At 43.7% G+C, this 12812-nt stretch overlaps 1 protein-coding gene across 6 annotated transcripts in view; it reads left to right on the forward strand.

Moving 5' to 3' along the window:
* Positions 1 to 12812, forward strand: part of ROCK2 (Rho associated coiled-coil containing protein kinase 2) — a 345550-nt gene that overhangs the window by 308931 nt on the left and 23807 nt on the right. For 3 of the 6 annotated variants that reach the window (XM_063915403.1, XM_063915406.1, XM_063915408.1), the window contains exons 21-32: positions 63 to 166; positions 394 to 580; positions 808 to 901; positions 1191 to 1285; positions 1443 to 1622; positions 1919 to 2087; positions 3549 to 3734; positions 7025 to 7092; positions 8609 to 8697; positions 8997 to 9075; positions 9615 to 9873; positions 10930 to 11143. In XM_063915403.1, the coding sequence (XP_063771473.1) occupies positions 63 to 166; positions 394 to 580; positions 808 to 901; positions 1191 to 1285; positions 1443 to 1622; positions 1919 to 2087; positions 3549 to 3734; positions 7025 to 7092; positions 8609 to 8697; positions 8997 to 9075; positions 9615 to 9873; positions 10930 to 11143 (1724 nt within the window). Of the gene's footprint in view, positions 1 to 62; positions 167 to 393; positions 581 to 807; positions 902 to 1190; positions 1286 to 1442; positions 1623 to 1918; positions 2088 to 3548; positions 3735 to 7024; positions 7093 to 8608; positions 8698 to 8996; positions 9076 to 9614; positions 9874 to 10929; positions 11144 to 12621; positions 12684 to 12812 lie in introns of all 6 variants that reach the window. The other 3 variants (XM_063915404.1, XM_063915405.1, XM_063915407.1) reach the window with 2 other exon arrangements.

Below are 12812 nucleotides of genomic sequence, written 5' to 3' on the forward strand. Positions count from 1 at the left end.
TGTGCAATGAACCTTTGTTGCAAGATCTAAAATGTAACGGTTTCATTTGATTCCTTGTAAAGACCCTGTACAAGACCCAGGTGCGGGAGCTGAAGGAGGAGTGTGAGGATAAGGTGAAATTGTGTAAGGACATACAGCAGAAGGTGCAGGAGCTGCAGGATGAGAGGTGAGAAGTCCGCTTAGCAGTCATGTACATTCGGCTCATATGTCTCGGGTAGACGTGCCTTTACTAATCAAGTTATTGACACTCCACGTAGTTAGATCAGTTTTGTTAAAGAGAGAATAAAGTTTACAGATCCGCTGCAAAATAAATAAATGATTGACTTAGCAGTTAAATTATCGTCCATTCTGCCACTGGGATGTTCCATTCAGCAAGACTATTTCACGTTTCAGAGATTCTCTGGCTGCTCAGCTAGAAATCACATTGACAAAGGCAGATTCTGAACAGTTGGCGCGTTCCATCGCTGAGGAGCAATACTCTGACCTGGAGAAAGAAAAGATCATGAAAGAACTGGAGATCAAGGAGATGATGGCCCGTCACAAACAGGAGCTTGCAGAGAAATACGCCACCATAAGTTCTGTACGTAAATGGGGCTGGGATAACCGGTGGTGTTAGCAAGCGTGTAGTTTACATTTTGTTTGTTGTATTGTATAGTTTATATGAAATTTTTAGTTCCCCTGAAGAACTGACATTCTTCAGTCATAGTTTAAAATATTAGAAACAGAATTTTACCCGTGAATGGACTTTACAACAGTGTCATTGCGTTTTATTTTACGTTGTCTAATTTGATCATTTTTTTTTCTTAGCTTGAAGATGCTAACAAAACACTAACTACCGATGTGGCCAATCTGGCGAATGAGAAGGAGGATCTGAACAACAGATTAAAGGAGGCCCAAGAACGTAAGTCCCCACACTTTAAAATGATGGAAGACGCAATGTTTACCCGCTTTCCTTTTTCAAGCACTCCCGTCAGATCAAGGCCCTTATGTATTAGCCTTTGAGCTACAAGAACTGGCGTGATTCTGGCAATTTAAACGACAATCATTTTCAACCTGGATTTCCCTTTTCAGTTATTCCCTATGGGATAAAGGGCCTTGCTCGTGACATCTCATGCACTTGGGTGTAATGGACTAATCTCAGGGTAATGGAATTAACTCTTGTGAAATTTGATTGTGTTTTTCCCCTACAGAAATTCAACATCTGAGAGAGGAAGAAACCAGCATCATGGCCATTAAGTCTCAGTACGAGAAGCAGCTGTTGAATGAGAGAACTCTAAAGACCCAGGTACGATTACCGTGTAACCATGGAGTCCTCTTTGCCATGTAGTAGTCTTTCTGTACCATCTGCGTAGACTGGTGGTAAATGTGGGTAATAAATTATTGAACCAGTCTTGTACTTAATTATTCAGTTTATACAATGTGATCATTTTCCTCCTCATTAGGCTGTGAACAAACTTGCTGAGATCATGAACAGGAAGATTCCTAGCAAGGGTGGACCAGACACTGATGTGCGCAGGAAGGAGAAGGAGAATAGGAAGCTGCAGCTAGAGCTGAAGTCAGAAAGGGAAAAACTCTCCCATCTCGTCATCAAGTACCAGAAGGAGATGAACGAGATGCAGGCGGTAAGGACTCATAGGGTCCACAAACACAACCAGCTGTGTAACAGAGGCTCAATCATGTGGAGCTCTTCCTTAGAATTCTTCGAAGTTCTGGAGATCTGCATAAGTTGGTTGTATTAAAGATGTTGACTTAAAGTTCCATAACTATAGGACTGTTCCAATATACTTCACATTGTATTGAACAGATTTTTACAAAAACAAAAGACACTATTAAAACCACCAAATATAGCAGGACTAGAACTTAATATCAACTGCTCATCTCGTAGTCTACATGTTACTTTACCTTCTTTTCTCTACAGCAATTCGCAGACGAGAGCCAGGTCCGTATTGAGCTACAGATGGCGCTGGACAGTAAGGACAGTGACATTGAGCAGCTTCGGTCACAGCTGCAGACCATTCACATTGGTTTGGATAGCACGAGTATTGGCAGTGGGCACGGTGATGCCGACAATGATGATGGGTTCCCAGGTAAAGCTTCGTCCTCTCCGATCCTACCTCTTACTATATGGCAAGAATGTCTTAATTTCCTGGCAGCTATTTCTTACCTTTGCCCGTTCTCTACCTCCTGGGAAGCCGCCTTCCTACTAGCCAGGATGGGGCACCCCTTTAAAGTGCCAGATGTTTTTTTCTCTCCAAGTGGGAAAGACGTTCTACCATGTGAGACCTTTCCTCATGTAGATATATCATATGTGCTCTACTAGTTTTCTGTGCTCATTCCTTTTTAGACCTTTTTATTGATTGGAAACTGGATAAAAGCGTGGTGCCTTCCCATCTCCCTCAGAATGAAACTTGTTTGCAGAACAGGTTAATGTAAAGCCAAATAGCGTGTAAAATATTGATACTGTTTAATTATAATGTTTGTAGACTGAAGCCATCATGTCTTAAAAGCCCACCATGACGGGCTTATCCTTTAGTGTTCTACAGATCAAATGGGTAAATCCTGTAAAGCGAAGTTCCTGCTTTTAGCTGAGTGCACATAGTGGTACCGGCAGAAGAGGAGTCACCCCCTCCCTCTTCCCTGGGCATGCATTCCTCTCTCTGCCAGGGATTTCTACAGCTGACGTCTGGGATGGGACATAGGGTTAGGACTGGGTGTACGTATGCAGATTCCTGCATGTGATCCTTCTGAGAAGCAATTCTTCAGGTTCTGCTTTTCCCGGTACCATTAGATACTCTTATTACAGAGTGTGTTTACCCAGTTAAACAAATGAAGCCAACTGGTTAAAGAAGAGTCCTGAATAGTAGAGATTTTCATTATTAAATGATATATCTGTGTGAATTGTTGCTTTTCCTTTGATGGAGCATTTTAGGGAAGGTTGTAATCTGGTCACCATCGTTGTGGCACCAAGAAGCTGGAGATTGCTGTGGAGTAAGTGGCAACCCAATGTAGGATTCAGAAGGTAGTCCCCGGACAATCCCCACTCTCTCTCTGTAGGGTTTCCTGGTGCTCTGGCTTGCCTTGGCTTCACATGGTTGATACGTTTCTCAACAGTCTGTCAGCGCAGTTCGAAACGCAGTTACCCAGAGAAATACCGGGCGTCCCGGGACTGCATCCATTATTGCTATGGCAGGGGGAGTGCTGTACAGGAATATTCTGGACAATAATGATAATATTTGACATATCGTTCACCCACACAGGCCATTAATATATAAAAAGTACTTGTAGATCACGTTTAAGAGTTAGATATTAATAGAGCACTTTTTTTTTTTTTGGGGGGGGGGGGGGGGATATTATTCTTTCTCTTGAAAATCCAGGACAGCCCTCTAGAATAGAGTTAATGCGATTCGTCCAGAAATCCTATATTTTATCAGGAACGTTGATGCTCACATGTATTTAATACTTGTTTTTTTATCCTCTTCTTTACTTACAATATCTCTTTTTAACTCCTCTTCTGCACTTTTCCTTCCGGTTCTGTTTTGGGATCTCAGTTCACATCACTCAGTCCCGTACTACGGAGTCCATGTCATTCACCTACCAGCGTTCCTCTACCTCTGTCCGCATTGCCACTAAGCCCTCCCGTTCTCGCTTGCTTTTCAACTCCGATTCTGATACTGACTCAGAGGAGGAACCCTGTGCACAAGCCCCTACAGATCCCGATAGCGATGACAACGAAGGTGACATCGCTGTGCAACAGTGTGCTGCACTGTGTGGCCCCATAACTTGTTGTCATTGGCCCTTGTCTAACACTTGTCCCACTCTCCTAATCACAAACATGTATACCCGCTTTAGTGGAATCGGCATGGCATGGGTACTGACTGCATGTATGCTGTAATACTGCTGAAGCATTGTTCTTGAATCAAATAGTCTCACGTACACATGGTGGAGGTAGCCATTTTATGAGCTGAACCTACACTCTCATGGATATTGGCTCAGCACACAAAATGGCTCTTTCCACTGCTTACTTGAAAGACACAATTTAAGATCTGCTTAGTCTATCTTGCACTATATTCAGTGTATGTCACTGCTGGCAAAGTGCTTCTGCATTAGATTGCAGATTGTAGGTCTGCATATTGTAAGGGGAAGAATTAAGTCCCACAAAGCCTTATAGGAGGAGTCCATTTTACTGAACACATTAGTGCTCCATTCAGTCATGTATGTACAGATGTGTCCTCATAAGCCTAGCATCGATACACGACGCAGCGCGAGATGCCTTTGCGCGAGTGAGCAACGCCGAAAGCTGTAATGTCTTTTACATTTTTAATCGGTTAAATGTGCATATTGATCGAAATGCAACGTGACAAAATCGCTTCACGAGACTGCGCTGTTTATTTTGATTTTCAACACTTGTATATATGTGTGTGACTGAGTCTGAATGATATGAAGCACAACAGAACGGGGAGTGATAAAAAGCCGGTGCATCACAGCACTTCATATACAGATTCAGACTCAGTCGTGCACAGATGTACAAGTATTGCATATGAAATTAATCAGTGCAGTCTCCTGAAGCGGATTTGTTGCATCATATTGCGATTAAGATGCGTAAAAGATGCTCTGCGCAAGTGGAATCACACAGGCACAATGATGAAAAGGAGTTTCCACAAATGGCGCAATCCTAGGAGCCGCCTCCAGAGAAGGCAACCAGGCGGTGATCCTCACACCTTAGAATAGGTACTATTGTAAATTAGGGGTCTGCTTAGTTGGCGCTCCTTGTAGTCAAATAAAAGGTAGATGCACCTACCTTTTATTTGGCTATAAAGAACGCCAACTAAGCAGGCACCTAACTAATTTGCAGTAGAGTCGCTCAGGACCTGGCTCGCCGAGAAGTGATGTTTAGCGCATCTCCAGCAGTAGTGTATGCGGAGACATCTGTATTGTATACTGTTACTATTGTGCAGCTTAAATTCCATTTCACATTGGTGTTTCCTCTAAGATTACAAACTTGAGCACTGACAGCCCAGTGTTTTCCGTCACCAGCCACAGAAAAATTAAGAAAAATAGTTAATAGAATGTTTTTGTTTGGTTTTTGTGAATTTGCATGCTTCAGATGCTTACAGTGCGGCCTTTCTGACCTTCAGAGTTCATGCTAACATTACTATGGTAGAGACCTAGGACCGTGATGGGTAATCCATTATTGTGGACTAATACGTTTGTAGCCTGTGAATTCCCTACGAACCAATGGGGCTCAGTGAGTTAGGGGCTTCTATGTCGGTGGCTGGGGTGTATTTTATTTTTCTGTCTGCGTTTTGATGTTTGTTCCTGGAACCAATTTTATCAATATAATCCTAAAGTTTGGGGTATATTCATAGAAACTCCCATTAAACATGAGATTTGTGACTAGTTCGAGGGATAAATATTTTTGCTTTTACGTTCAGTCATTCACACAAAAAAGAAAGAAAAAGCAAAAATACAGCATCTGGTATCGGCCATTATTACTAAAACTTTGGCTGTAGAGGGAAATCTAATCTAAACCTCACATTGTAAGTACATTCACCATACCTTATGAATGATGGGGAGGAGACATTAGGCCGAGTAAATGTGTTTAAAGTGCATTCAGTGCAGATCTGATCAATGACTGCCCAGGTCCAAGATACTGTATATAACCATGGCAAGACCTGAAGTGCGTCCTGTGCAGGGATACATTTAGGAACGAGGCCCTGTAGCTACAGCTCTCCGGTTATGTTTCTAGTCTAGGTTTAAGATTGAAGACCAAATACATATGGTTTAATATCCAAAAGAGGGTGATCATATCCAAGCAGGCGACATACTTTCCTGGATATGTATCCTATATACCCAGTATAGTATATGTGTTCTGCCTGTTATATACGTCCTGACTTAGAACCAGGCTTATATTGCAAATGTAGAAATAGTAAAAATTTTACTAAATTTGCTTTTACGTAGATGACGTTGTAACAAAACCACTCATTGTGACATTCGCCAGAATAGCCTCACATGGGGAGAAACATCCCCAGGATAAACAAGTATTTGTATTGACGTGGAATATGTTTAGACATATTGGGGTAAATTTACTGAAAGTCGATTTTCAATTGATCTAAATCTATGTTGTTTTTCAGAGCTAAAATGCACATTTACTAACCGACAAATTTTTAGATTGATCTTTAAATGTTAGTAAATGTGAGCGAGCCCCTGAAACACCATCAAAACACATAACCAACCTTTAGCATAGTTACCCCATTAGGTCTGAGGCGGGCTTTTTCCCTGCATAAACCAACACGGGTTATCTAGGCCTTATTTATAACTAAACCTGAACATACCCATCATTAATGGAGCAGCCACTTCTGTACTCCTATGTCCTTCTAGCAGGAGAAAGAAACATCCAGATACAGTAGGTACTGAGAGATTCTCTTATAATGTACCATGCAGTGGCTCTGAGGGGAACGGATAAGTCTCAGGAAAGTAGGTAGCCACTGAATCCATTACCATAACCAGATCACACACTTGGTCCTCACTAAAACATCACCCTCTTCACAGAAACCCTGTGGTACAAAAACGTGAATGGGTATTGGCCATTTCCAGCTATTATTAGATCTGATTCCTTAATGAAAAGAATGACGTAGTTTGTTGGGATCAGCACTGGCTGGTTTCTAGTACAGTGCCCTGTGTATACTGTATACTGCCTGCATTTACACAGCCACAAATATACACCAATATTCCCCCAGACTGTATACCTCTGGGTTACCACCACCCACTCGTATCAGCGACACTGATCTAATGTCACCCATGTTATACCACCACTCTGATCCATGTTCCGAGCAGGCGATATAAAGAGCACCGGTAATGGATATAGGCCACAGACTTGCTGTGCGATCGCTTTGCCTGCAACGCTTTGCTAGCTTTGTCCTTTTGTTGCTCGGACCACGTGTTTCCTGGGTTCATGAGTGTGTGATACATTCTTGCGTAGCTGCTGTTGTGTTGGCTAATTGTGTTTTTATTCACATCCCCACAGAATCCAGGCTGGAGGGATGGTTGTCGCTCCCTGTCCGCAACACCAAGAAGTTTGGCTGGATTAAAAAGGTGGGTTTGTGAGGTGCATAGGTCAGATTGTTTTTCAGCTTCATCGTAGTGTTGGTTCCCTCTGCAGTGTGGAATTGTGGTGTGAAAAGTATTAAGCTAATCTCTCCTTTAAAGGATAACCACCAAAAATCTGCTTTATTTATTGTTACATTTGCGTGGGATATGACAATTAAAACCTACTCAGCGCTGCTTTCTGTGGGGGCTAATTCCCTGATGTCTGGCACACCCTATTCACACATTTTTATGTGATATCCCAATCAGAAATGGATTGGTAGCAACTTGTTCCATATTGCTGGAAATTACCTGGATTAGTTCTTGTTGAACAATGATTTGCGTGATACCCTGGAGCGTGGGGCAATGGACGAGGCCCTGGAATCAGCCTATTATTATTATTATTATTATTATTTAGTGTGTATGTTTACATCTTATGTTGTCTTTGTGCTATGCCTGTAATAACTTTGTTTTAGTACGCATGAACACCCTGCTTAATTCCCCATATCAGATAAGCTGCTTTATCTTTCATTTTCTGTTTTCATTGTTATTTTTAAGACTTTTTTTTTTTCCTTAAGAGGGTGGTTATTTATGTCTTCGAATAATACCATGCCCACTTTGTGATGCTAAGAGTTGAGGTATTTTTGTTTATTATGTCCATGTTAAGGAACGTGTAAGTTGAATATGTGCCTGCTAATACGGTTTTATATGTAGTATGCTCCCAAGTCTTCCACATTCCTCACTGGCTTCTCTACCCTTTCAGAATCCATTTCAAGCTTCTCACACTCACTTACAAAGCCCTCACCCACTCCTCTCCCATCTACATCTCTGACCTTTTCTCCCTTTACACTCCCACCCGTCCTCTTCACTCCACTAATGCACGCCGACTCTCCTGCCTACTTATTACTTCCTACCACTCCTACCTCCAAGATTTCTCACAAGCTGCTCCCTTTCTCTAGAATTCTCTACCTCTCCCCCTCACTCTCCAGCTCTCTACAGAACTTCAAACGGGCTCTCAAGACCAACTTCTTCACCAAACCCAACCGTCTCTCATACTAACCATCTGTCCCAGGCTCACAGTCTACCCCATCTGTGTCACCCCTGTCTGTGTGCCCCTCCCATTTAGAATGTAAGTTTCACAAGCAGGGCACTCTTCCCTAATGTGCCTTTCTTTCTCTTATTTAAACCATCTCCTACTCCATACTCCCTTCATCGGCACCAAATCCACCCCGATACTTATTTTATTTTCGTCCTTCACTCTTTTGTATTCGCCTCCCTACACCTTCCAGCCTCCTCTTCCCCCAGCCCGGCATTCCACCTGTCCACACTTAAAGCCTATTGATTGATTGCCTGGTGACTCGCGTAGCCTGGCCACCCTCATGAGAGGAGAGGGACTGGGTGATTCTGATAAAGGACAGTATTGATACATGTCAATGACGAGTTTAATGTAATGCCACTTGTTGACTTTGTCATTGATTACTTCCTGTGGAAACTGTTGTTTTAATCTTTGTTTTCTTTACTACAGTATGTGGTTGTTAGCAGCAAGAAGATTCTGTTCTATGACAGCGAGCAGGATAAAGAGCTGTCCAATCCGTACATGGTATTAGATATCGAGTAAGTAGTTACTAACATTCTCACCAATAGGGGAATACTGAGAGATGCCGTGTATGTAGACAATCTTAAGCCAGTAAATACTAAAGGAACTGTGATCTCCGCGTGTTTCTTTGTGTTGTATTCTGGGAAATCTGAACATTCTTACAGAGAGGTGGCATGAATGATTTATTCTCATTGGTTCATTCTGGAAACCGATACCTTTAGGGACGTACTCAGGGGTGTCATTGAAATGACTAGTTTTGGAACAGGTTGGGCTTCTGGGTCATCCTTTTTACCTGTGTGTTTTTCTATGTTCCCAGTAAGCTGTTCCATGTGCGGCAGGTCACTCAGACAGATGTGTATCGCGCAGACGCCAAAGAGATCCCGCGGATATTTCAGGCAAGTTCAACCTCCTCTTATAGTGACTGGTCACCAGAGCTGTGGTTGTTCCTAAATTGTATTTCATCACTTGTTTATTCCTCATGCTGCCACCAGGTTAGAGGTCATATTACAAGGTCTGTTCCACAACCATAAACAAAATGCTGTTTGTAGGGGGTGTTTCGGGGGGGAGGGTTACCACATCTTTATGATTTTTTTCCCCCATTAATTAAATAACTAAATAAGATACAGCGTTATGTAGATTAAGTTGGTAAAAACTTGTCTATTAAATGTTACTCTTTCAAAATCCTGTTTGTAACTTGAAAATGGACATTGATCGTCTTCTCAGGTGATAGTCCTTCAACTTTTAAAATATGGTCACTATTTTTCTTAAAATAAACCCCTTCTAGATAAAGACTTCCCGGAGCCACGTGTGTAAATGGTCATGGGAGACCGCTACTTGCATATAGCTACATGTATGGGCACGCTGTAATCCCTGCTGTACTGATGGGCGAATGTTTACACTTTTGTTACTTTACTGAATTATTTTTGTTGTATAGATTTTATACGACAATGAAGGAGAAAGTAAAAAAGAACAAGAATTCCCAGTGGATCCTGCTGAGAAGTCGAATTATATGTGTCACAAAGGGCACGAGTTCATTCCCACGCTGTACCACTTCCCGACCAGCTGTGACGCCTGTATGAAGCCCCTGTGGCACATGTTCAAGCCTCCCCCAGCCTTAGAGTGCCGGCGCTGCCATATTAAATGCCACAAGGACCATATGGATAAGAAAGAGGACATGATAGCACCTTGCAAAGGTTTGTCCAGCCTGTCCCACCTCCACGGATGGCAGGGACTGAATGTATCAATCCACTCTGCTCAAACCGTTCCGCTGTGGAGGTCACACCGCAGTCCACCGCGTGTATATAGTCTGTGCTCAAGAGTAGGTGGATTAACCATTAATAAGACTTTGGTCGCTGCCATGGTGACACATTAATGTTCAGGTGGAAGCCGCCTCCCGTCACACGAGTATTTCCGTTCTGATGATGCTGAATATCACTTGTGTGAATTGGGTGGAGCGTGTCCCCTAAATGCGGAGGCTGAATATACTGTAGTACTTACAGTACAGTGGATACAGGGTATCCCAAGGTTGTTACCACGTCACTCCTCTTACCTGCCTGGCTATTGATGCTGATCATTTGCTATACATATGAATGAGAGGGCACGCGAGAGGGACTTCAGCCCCCACTCAGCATGTAACAAACAGGCCAGGAGGTAAAAGAAGCGTGGCCCGTGGCTGGTACACCATTTTCAGCCCAAGTGGATTCAGTATACCAAATATTTACAGGGGGGAGGGGGAGGTTTGTTTGTTTTTGAGGGGGTGGGGTTACATGAAACTATTTAAGCCCACACTTAACTTCATTTTTAGATTTTGGCTGCAGTTCTCCTTGTAAGCTGTTATGAATGCTGCCCTTTTCTAGCTACCCGTAAGGCTTATTTGTGGGACAGGCCAGTGTTTATTGCACACCTGCTGGAAGATTGTTCCAAAGACACATTACTCTTTCAGTATAGTATTTTCTAGCGTTACTCTCAAAGTTCCCCAGTCAGATTTGTCTTTTCTGGAAGACAATCAATGCATTGCTCCTTCTGGTCCTGTCTGCATTGTGTTTCTTCTCTGCACCCGGTATACAGAACACTGATCTATGATTGTGCGTTTTCTAGGCTGTATGTACCATCCCAGTGCCTGTAATATTGCTCCCTTCCGCCTATTGTGTGTGCCGGCAGCTCCCCAATACTGGTGTTTTATATGTTATTTAAAGTTTGCAGCTTGTCCTGCACTACTTATGTTTTTTTTTTGTTTTGTTTTTTTTCAGTAAACTACGATATTTCTACGGCAAAGAACCTTCTTTTACTAGCAAACTCCACAGAGGAGCAGCAGAAATGGGTGAGTCGGCTGGTGAAAAAAATCCCCAAGAAGCCGCCGGCTCCTGACCCCTTCGCTCGCTCCTCTCCAAGAACTTCCATAAAGGTACAGCCAAACCCGTCAATGAGGCGGCCTAGTCGACAACTTCCACCAAACAAACCCAGGTAATATATCTGTGCCTCCTCACTATCCGTTACACAGCGCTGGTTAGTCTGCAGCACACTGTGGTTCCTCAGGGCAGTTAGTGTGTTCCCTATATCTGTGTAGCATCAGGCATATGTGACATACACTGGCTCTATAGCTCCTGGCTTGTGGGTACCACCAGCATAAGCATCGAGCCCAGGGCTCTTCCTCCTCTTGTCTGCTTGGATAACACCATAAGCATCGGAGGAAACTTAAGAACCTGGTTCCATAGATAACAGTTTGTGGGTAGCACAGTGGGTAGCACTGCTGTTGCAAAGCACTGGTGCCATGAGTTCTTTCTACCAGGGTTATATCTGTGCAGAGTTTGTATGTTCTTCCCATGTTTGGGGTGGATTTCCTCCACAGTCCAAAAAGATGCGGGTTAATGTTGTTGTGTATAATGCAGTGCTGCAAGTATGGCAGTACTGCGTACCAGTAAGAAATTGTCAGCCGGTACGTAGTACCGCTGGCCCGACCACCTTGCTTGCAGCTGCTGCTGTGTGTTAAGGGAGGAGAGCACAGCGCGCGTCTCTCCTGCCCCTCAGTGGTCAGTCCGGCGGCTATCTCAAACCAGGCACCGGTTCGTTAGCCAATCAAAATTCGCAGACAGGCGGCAATGGCTCCTGATTGGCTGCCGGGCTACGAGCTTTGATTGGCTCACAAACAGCCGCCTGATTTGAGATACACACTGCCGGAAACCGGACTTAAGGCCAGGAGAGGCGCGCGCTTCGCTCTCCTCTGCTGACACACAGCAGCAGTGAGCAGCACTGTGAGGGCATGTGTGTACATGGAACTGTGTGGGCATATCTGTCTCTGGCACTATGCTAAGGGGTCATATGTGTATCTGGCACTATAGGGGTATATCTGGCACTATGCGGGCCTATGTGTATCTGGCACTGTGGGGGGCATATCTGGCATCATTGGGGCATATTTGTATCTGGCAATGGGGGAGCATATATGTATCTGGCAATGGGGGAGCATATATGCATCTGGCACTGTGGGGGCATATGTGTAAGGATGAACAACATTCTCTGGGGAGTATTAAATTTGTTGGCGCTGTTTTAATAAAGATCAGTGTAGACGTGGAGACATTGCCCACAGCAGCCAACCAAATTTTAGCTCTCATTTTACCGAGCACAGATTGGCGATGAAAGCAAAAATTTGATTGTCTGTGATGGGTAGTGTCATAGTTATCTGTGGTTCACAATGTCCCTCATTAGATTTACATTACAAGAATTACACCCTGGTTCCCCGGCTCCCTGTGCTCTCTCAGCTGCAGCCCTGTACACGCTACATAGACCTGTCTAGGCTTGCTCCTCCATTGCTTGTCATATTTCATTACTGATTGCCGGGAGAATCTGTGTGCTTACTGCCCACCCATGCTGGCAACAAAGGGGGGTCCTCCATGCAGCGGCTTTCCTTTTCATTTTATCCCTCTTGTTACTAATTCTGTTTCCAGCACTGGCCCTGCCCTCCGAATTGTTCTCCATTGATATTATTTTGGGCTTTTCAGATGTAACTGTAAGTAAGAGTGGTCACCCGCTGTCTGTCCTATTCCCAGCATGCATCGCTCCATTGCCAGTGCCATATTGGTGACATGAATTAACCTGCGCACTGATGGTGTGGTTACTTGTCCCAGAGCCTGTTTGC

This window comes from Pseudophryne corroboree, chromosome 4, assembly GCF_028390025.1.
Source record: "Pseudophryne corroboree isolate aPseCor3 chromosome 4, aPseCor3.hap2, whole genome shotgun sequence".
Classification (NCBI taxonomy): domain Eukaryota; kingdom Metazoa; phylum Chordata; class Amphibia; order Anura; family Myobatrachidae; genus Pseudophryne; species Pseudophryne corroboree.